Source organism: Pituophis catenifer, unplaced genomic scaffold (genome assembly GCF_029215685.1).
Source record: "Pituophis catenifer annectens isolate HBS135680 unplaced genomic scaffold, rPitCat1.0.hap2 SCAF_7, whole genome shotgun sequence".
Lineage (NCBI taxonomy): Eukaryota > Metazoa > Chordata > Lepidosauria > Squamata > Colubridae > Pituophis > Pituophis catenifer.
In genome coordinates this window covers 85,170,360-85,177,741 of record NW_027256887.1, presented here as the reverse complement: position 1 = coordinate 85,177,741, position 7,382 = coordinate 85,170,360, and the positions used below count along the sequence as shown (strand labels likewise).

The 7,382-nt window shown below is 45.8% G+C and overlaps 1 protein-coding gene across 10 annotated transcripts in view; it reads left to right on the top strand.

Annotated features, from left to right (window-relative positions):
- The first annotated feature begins 2,428 nt into the window (after positions 1-2,428).
- Positions 2,429-7,382, top strand: part of CELF2 (CUGBP Elav-like family member 2) — a 363,207-nt gene continuing 358,253 nt past the window's right edge. For 7 of the 10 annotated variants that reach the window (XM_070947548.1, XM_070947547.1, XM_070947544.1 and 4 more), the window contains exon 1: positions 2,430-2,940. In XM_070947548.1, coding sequence (XP_070803649.1) covers positions 2,867-2,940 — 74 coding nt within the window. In that variant the 5' untranslated portion in view covers positions 2,430-2,866. Of the gene's footprint in view, positions 2,941-7,382 lie in introns of all 10 variants that reach the window. The other 3 variants (XM_070947540.1, XM_070947538.1, XM_070947536.1) reach the window with 1 other exon arrangement.

Sequence of the window (7,382 nt, the reverse complement as noted above, 5' to 3'; positions counted from 1 at the left end):
CTTCCTTCCTCCCTCCTCCTCCTTTCTCCCCTTCAACTTCCACTCTCCATCCTCCCTTTCCTTCTTTCTACTTTTCTTTCTGTTTTCCTCCCCTTCCCCTTTCCTATCCTTCCTTTTCCTTCTCCTCCTCCCTCCCTCCCACCCTCCCTCCTTTTTCCTTCCTTCCTCCTCCTTTCTCCCCTTCAACTTCTCTTCCTTCCTCCCTTTCCTTCTTTCTCCCTCTTCTCTTCTCTCCCCACTCTTGTTCCTTCTTTCCTCCTCCTCCTCCCCCTCTATTTCCTTCTCCTTTCTCCCCATTCAACTTCTTCTCTCTTTCCTCCCTTTCCTTCTTTCTCCTTCCTCTTCTCTTCTCTCCACTCTCTTATTCCTTCTTTCCTCCTCCTCCTCCCTCCTTTTCCTCCTCCTTTCTCCCCATTCAACCTCTTCTCTCTTTCCTCCCTTTCCTTCTTTCTCCTTCCTCTTCTCTTCTCTTCTCTCCCTCTCATTCCTTCTTTCCTCCTCCCTCCTTTTCCTTCTCCTTTCTCCCCATTCAACTTCTTCTCTTTCCTCTCTTTCCTCCCTTTCCTTCTTTCTCCTTGCTCTTCTCTTCTCTCCCTCTTGTTCCTTCTTTCCTTCTCCTCCCTCCTTTTTCTCCTCCTTTCTCCCCATTCAACCTCTTCTCTCCTTCCTCCCTTTCCTTCTTTCTCCTTCCTCTTCTCTTCTCTCCCTCTCGTTCCTTCTTTCCTCCTCCTCCTCCTCTCTCTTTTTCCTTCTCCTTTCTCCCGTTCAACTTCTGTTCCTTCCTCCCTTTCCTTCTTTCTCCTTTCTCTTGTCTTCTCTCTCCTCCCTCTCCTTCCTTTTTTCCTCCTCCTCTCCTCCTCCTCCTTTCTCCCCTTCAACTTCTCTTCCTTCCTCCCTTTCCTTCTTTCTCCTTCCTCTTCTCTGTCCCCTGTCTCATTCCTTCTTTCCTCCTCCTCTCCTCCCTCCTTTTCCTTTGTCTTCTCTTCTCTTCTCTTCTCTCTCCTCCCTCTCGTTCCTTCCTCCCTCCCTCCTCCTCCTCCCTCCTTTTCCTTCTCCTTTCTCCCCTTCAACTTCTCTTCCTTCCTCCTTTTCCTTCTTTCTCCTTCCTCTTCTCTTCTCTTCTCTTCTCTTCTCTTCTCTTCTCTTCTCTTCTCTCTCCTCCCTCTCGTTCCTTTTTTCCTCCTCCTCCTCCTCCTTCTTTTTCCCTCCTTTCTCCCTATTCAACTTCTTCTCTCCTTCCTCTTCTCTTCTCTCTCCCTCGTTCCTTCTTCCCTCCTCCTCTCCTCCCTCCTTTTCCTTCTCCTTTCTCCCCTTCAACTTCTCTTCCTTCCTCCCTTTCCTTCTTTCTCCTTCCTCTTCTCTTCTCTTCTCTTCTCTTCTCTTCTCTTCTCTTCTCTCTCCTCCCTCTCGTTCCTTTTTCCCTCCTCCTCCTCCTTCCTTTTTTCCTCCTCCTCCTCCTCCTTCCTTTTCCCTCCTTTCTCCCTATTCAACTTCTTCTCTCCTTCCTCTTCTCTTCTCTCTCCCTCGTTCCTTCCTCCCTCCTCCTCTCCTCCCTCCTTTTCCTTCTCCTTTCTCCCCTTCAACTTCTCTTCCTTCCTCCCTTTCCTTCTTTCTCCTTCCTCTTCTCTTCTCTTCTCTTCTCTTCTCTTCTCTTCTCTTCTCTTCTCTTCTCTTCTCTTCTCTTCTCTCTCCTCCCTCTCGTTCCTTTTTCCCTCCTCCTCCTCCTCCTTCCTTTTCCCTCCTTTCTCCCTATTCAACTTCTTCTCTCCTTCCTCTTCTCTTCTCTCTCCCTCGTTCCTTCCTCCCTCCTCCTCTCCTCCCTCCTTTTCCTTCTCCTTTCTCCCCTTCAACTTCTCTTCCTTCCTCCCTTTCCTTCTTTCTCCTTCCTCTTCTCTTCTCTTCTCTTCTCTTCTCTTCTCTTCTCTTCTCTCCTCTCCTCTTCTCTCCTCTCCTCTCCTCTCCTCTCCTCTCCTCTCCTCTCCTCTCCTCTCCTCCTATCCTATCCTATTTAGCTTAGTTTACTTTATTGTCATTGCACCTCATACAACGAAATTAAATGCCATCTTCAGTGTACATTAAAACTATAAGAAATAAAACACAAACACACATCCTTCCCATTCTCTTCTCTTCTCTTCTCTTCTCTTCTCTTCTTCTCTTCTCTTCTCTTCTCTTCTCTTCTCTTCTCTTCTCTTCTCTTCTCTTCCCTTCCCTTCCCTTCCCTTCCCTTCCCTTCCCTTCCCTTCTCTCCTCTCTCGTTCCTTCCTCCCTCCTCCTCCTCCTCCAGTGCCTGGCTGCCTGTCGGGCGGGGAGACGGGGGAGGGGGGGGCGGCCCTTTTGGGGCGTGAGGGGTTAAAATCTCGCTGCAGCGGGGGGGGGGGAGAAAAGGAACTCCGCCTCCCGCTCTCAGCACCTGGCGCTGTACAGACAGTTGCTGAGCGGCGGAGTCCAGAGCGGGGCTGGCGGAGGCGAAGAGGGGGAGAGAATGTGACAAGTGGCGGCTCTCACTGTTGCCTTGGGAGGCCTCCCGCACCTGTCTCGTGGCCAGAGGAGAGCTGCTGCTGTCGGAGCCGCCGAGCCAGCAAGGAGCCGCCGCCGCCGCCGCCGCCGCCGCCGTCCTCCTCCTCCTCTTTGGCCAAAAGCCGGAGCGGCGTGCAGAAGAAGGAGAGCAGAAGAAGAAAAAAGAAGAAGAAAAAAAGAAGAAGAAGAAGGAAAGAAAAGGGGTTGCAGGAATAGAGCCAAGGGAGGGGGTTGCCTTTGATCCAAACCAGAGAGAGAGAGAAAGAGAGAGAGAAGGAAGAAAAGAAAAAGAAAGACAGAAAGGAAGGAAGGAAGGAAGGAAGGAAAGAAAGAAAAGAAGGGAAGGGACATGACTTCTTCATTCAAGCTGGATTTTCTGCCAGAGATGATGGTCGACAGCCGCCTGTTAGTTTCTGACAGAATGTAAGTACTGACTTGAACCCCGGCTGGGCTTTCCTCCCTCCCTCCCTCCCCTCACGGGGGTCTTCTTCTTCTTTTTTTTTGGGGGGGGGGGGGGCGGGATTCCTTCTTTCTTTTCTTCTTTTTCGGGGGGGGGGGGACGACTGGTCCGTGGTGCTTTCCTGGAGGGGCTCCGTAAACAAAAGCCTTTATTTTTCTTTCTTTTCTTTTTTTTTTTTGCCTTCCCACTCCCCCCTTTCGCTCCCGCCGAGGCAACTAAGCGGAGGTTGTGGGGGGGGGGGGGGCGTTGCAAGGAAGGATTTTTCGTCCCTTTGCAAATTCTTTGCCTGGGTTCCGACGCGCGGGTGGATGGATGGATGGATGGATGGATGGGTGTGCAAATGTGTGTGTGTGTGGTGTGTGTGTGGTGTGTGTGTGTGTGTGTGTGTTTGCGCGTGCATCTCCCCCCCCCTTCTTCTCTCCCCCCCCCCACTCCATCCCACACCCCACCCGGCTTTGACTGCCTTCTCTCTCTCTCTCTCTTTCCCCCACTCCCCCCAAAAAGCCCCTGAACGTTGGATGGGTAACGTATCTCTATCAGCAACGCTGTTTCTAAAGATAGCTGGGGATAGATGGGGTGGAGGGAAAGAGAGAGAGAAAGAGAGAGAGAGAGAGAGAGGAAGAAGTAGGGTTTTATTTCTACTTAAATGATGGGGAGAAGCGCATGGAAGGAGGAGGAGGAGGAGGAGACGGGGAAAGAAAGAAAAGAAGAATTTTGCAAAAAAACCAACAACAACAACAACAAAAAAGCATGCTTTAAAATGCACACCAAATGCCTCTACAAGATAGCATCCCTTCGGCATCTAAATAAATAAATATGCAGTCGTCAGTTCAGATTCAGGAGGGGGTGAAAAAAGAAAAAAGAAAAAAAACCAACCCCAGCAAACAGTAAATTAGTTATGGGGATCAACTGCCTGCGAATGCCAATAAATAAATAAATAAATAATAATAATAATATTGACCTGGTTTTTGTGACAGTGTGGAAGAGAAATTAGATCAGGCAGTTTGACCCCGTTCTTGATTCTGCAGAATGTTAAAGAGTGTTGATTGTTAGGAAGGGGATTTTCCTGGAGTGGGAAAATGAAAAACGATGGCAAGATCTGTTGAGAAATGCTGTCTGCTGGAATCTGAAGAAGACAAACAAGCCTGGCTTAATTCTTCCCCCCCCCTCACCACCCCTGTTGTTGTTGTTGTTGTTGTTGTTGGTCTTAAACTTTGATGCATCGGAGGCTGGCTCTTGTTGAGAAAAGTGCTCTTTCTGAGTCTTCTCAAAACAAGAAAAAAGCCCTGCGTTTTAAAACCAAAAAGGAGAGAGAGAGAGACAGAGAGAGAAAGAAGGAAAGAGAGAGAGAAGGAAGGAAGGAAGAAAGGAAGGAATGGAGGGAGGGAAGAAGGAAGGGAAGGAAGGAAGGAAGGAAGGAAGGAAGGAAGGAAGGAAGGAAGGAAGGAAGGAGGAAAGAAATGGAGGGAGGGAAGGAAGGAAGGAAGGAAGGAAGGTGAAAAGGAATGGAGGGAGGGAAGAAGGAAGGGAAGAAAGGAAGGAAGGAAGGAAGGAAGGAGAAAAATGGAGGGAGGGAAGGAAGAAGGAAGGAAGGAGAAAAGAAATGGAGGGAGGGAAGGAAGGAAGGAAGAAGGAAGGTGAAAAGGAATGGAGGGAGGGAAGGAAGGAGAAAAGGAGTGGAGGGAAGGAAGGAAGGAAGGTGAAAAGGAATGAAGGGAGAGAAGAAGGAAGGAAGGAAAGAAGGAGATGTAAGGAAGGAAGGGAAGAAGGGAAGAAGGAGGGAGGAAGGAGGGAGGAATGAAAAAGAGAGAGAGGAAAAAAGCAAGAAAGAAAGAAAAGAAAAGAAAGCCAAACCATATGCTTGTCCTGACAGTTATTATTAGTATTATTACAAAATTGAGTTCTTGGGCTGATATGCTTTGAGGGGGAAAAAAATATGCTTAAAGGGAGTAACACTGAATTAAACTTTGCGCATGGTTCTCAAAATGACAATTTGGGTATTTTTCTGCTTCTTCACATGATCTAGTCTTGGTCACATTGTTAAATTCATTCAGAGTTACAACATCTTGATTCTCCGCCCGTGTCCCTTACCCCCACCCGTGGCCAACGGCTTCGCAAAAGCATTGGATTTCTTGCAGTTCAAAGAGTCTCGGAGAAGAGCTATTTCTGAAATAGCCATCTGTTTTAGCAGCTGCAGATTGCCAAGTTGTTAAAAGGGGGGGGGGAGAGAGAGAGAGAGAGAAAATTCTTATTTAATAACAGTGATCTTTCTTTCTTTCAAATGCATTGTGGAAAATACACTTGTATCCTTGATTGGTCCCTTATGTTTTTCAGAGTCAGATAATCCTGCATTTAGGTTACTGAGTTTATTGGGGTTTCTAGAACTGATATTTTAGGGGGGTCCAGATTCCCTGTAACGTTGGCTAGGGTCTTGACAGATGAGGGGTGTTTATTATCTTTCATCCATGAATGGAAGATCAAAACTCTCAAGCAGTAAGTAGAAGGAACATCAAGACACAAATCCTTGATTTTTTTTTTTATATTCTTCCACGCTTTGGCTTACACAACCTTCTCTGCAGCTCTCAAGTTAGTCATAAAAAAAAAATATGATAATGACTAATAAACGTCTCTGAACCCTGGTCTCTCTATAGTGGTTTGTGGATGGCCGACTTCAATTTATGGAAATGCTTCCTTAATTGACCCAGGGCACCATGTTCTTCCCAAAAATTGGTTTCCCAGCCTTTGGTGGTGTTTAAAAAGATTTCTCGAGAAACCACAGTTATTTCAAAGCTGTTATTATGGTCGGTTGCATAGTTAGCCAGATGTTTAAGGTGGGTTTGGCATTTTTGTTGCTATTATTATCATTATTATTGTTATTATTATTGACTTACGGTACACTCATTCTATGCCGCCGGTTGAAAATAAGCCAAAGTTATATTTTGCTCTGATAAAGCTATTGCCCTCGGTTTCCCTCCCACTCTGCGGTGAAAAAACACAAAACTATATCTGTGGCAATTCTTCTATCTTGTCTTTCTTTTCTTTTCTTTTCTTTTCTTTTTTTGGGGGGTGATCTTATTATGTGATCTCATCGTAACGGAGAAATGGAATTTACTGAAGGAGCTGCATAGATAGGTCCTTGTTTGGAATGGCCACCCGACAAAGATAATCAATGCAAAATGTTGGTATCGGCTAGGAATGAACTGCAGAAGGAACTTGGTTGTGGTCCTTGAGTTTAAATTAGAACAGAACGTGTTGTGCGGTCTGTAGAGCACTAATTGAGTTGGTAAGCATGCCAGAAGGATGCGATGGCGGCTAATTCCATCCAGGAAGCCTTTGAAATCAACCCTTAAAGGATGATTGGAAATGTGTGACGCCTGATTGCCCCTGAAGAATCATTACAATCATGTTGTCCTTTTCGATAGTCCATCGCAGATGCCCGCAATGATATCCAAAATACACGCATCACCAGATCTCGCTTCCTTATGGTCCCTGTTGGGTGAGCTGCTTGAAAGGTTGAGGGTTTTCCTTCTATGGAAGGAAGGGTGCTATCTCTTTGAATCACCAAGTGTGAGAATTCATACAAAGGCGATAGAAAAGGAGACGGGAGCAGAATCCAAGAATTGTGCCCTGGATCCTTAAGTTTTATTTTATAAGCTGGACCACAGAATTTGATCTTTTGTGACAGGTCTAAATGTGGGTTTTGTTTTTGCTTTGAATAAAATCTAAACGATAACTAGAGATGGACGGGAAAGAGTAGAGTTGTGTTATGACCCTTTTGTACTGGTTTCCCACTGAGTTATATTTTTTAAAAAGGATTTTGTTTCTGGGTGGTAATGCTTAGGTTTTCATTGATGGCAGATCGATTCAGATTGCCTTGAAATCCCTATCGGTTGGAATTCCAATTGCTATTTCTTTTCAACCCTTTGAAACTTGATTTGCAAGCCCAGATTTTTGGCAGAATTTAAAAAACAAAATCAGGTCTTTTCTTTTTTTTTAATCAATTATGGATTCATTTCTTGCCGGGTTAATAATATTCCAGTTCGGTGCAATTATGTTGGCTGCCTAAGCAGTATTCATCAAATAAGGTTGCTGTGTTCTAATACTTGTTTTCTTGGGCTTCGGGTGCTAATTCTAAAGGTATATATGGTTTAGTTCTTTTTTTTCCCCCAGAAGTAGCTACTGCCACAGTCTGGGCAAAATAAGCAGGACAAGGAAGTCTAGAGATTCTGTCTTGTGCAATACCCGTTATAGAAAAGGCCAACCCTCAAGTGCGGTTAAGAAGAAGTGGAATTCTCAATCACCCTGTTTCTCCCAAAATAAGACCCAACTGGAAAATAAGCCCTAACATGATTTTTCAGGATGCTCATAATATAAGCCCTACCCCAAAAATAAGACCCAGTTAAGA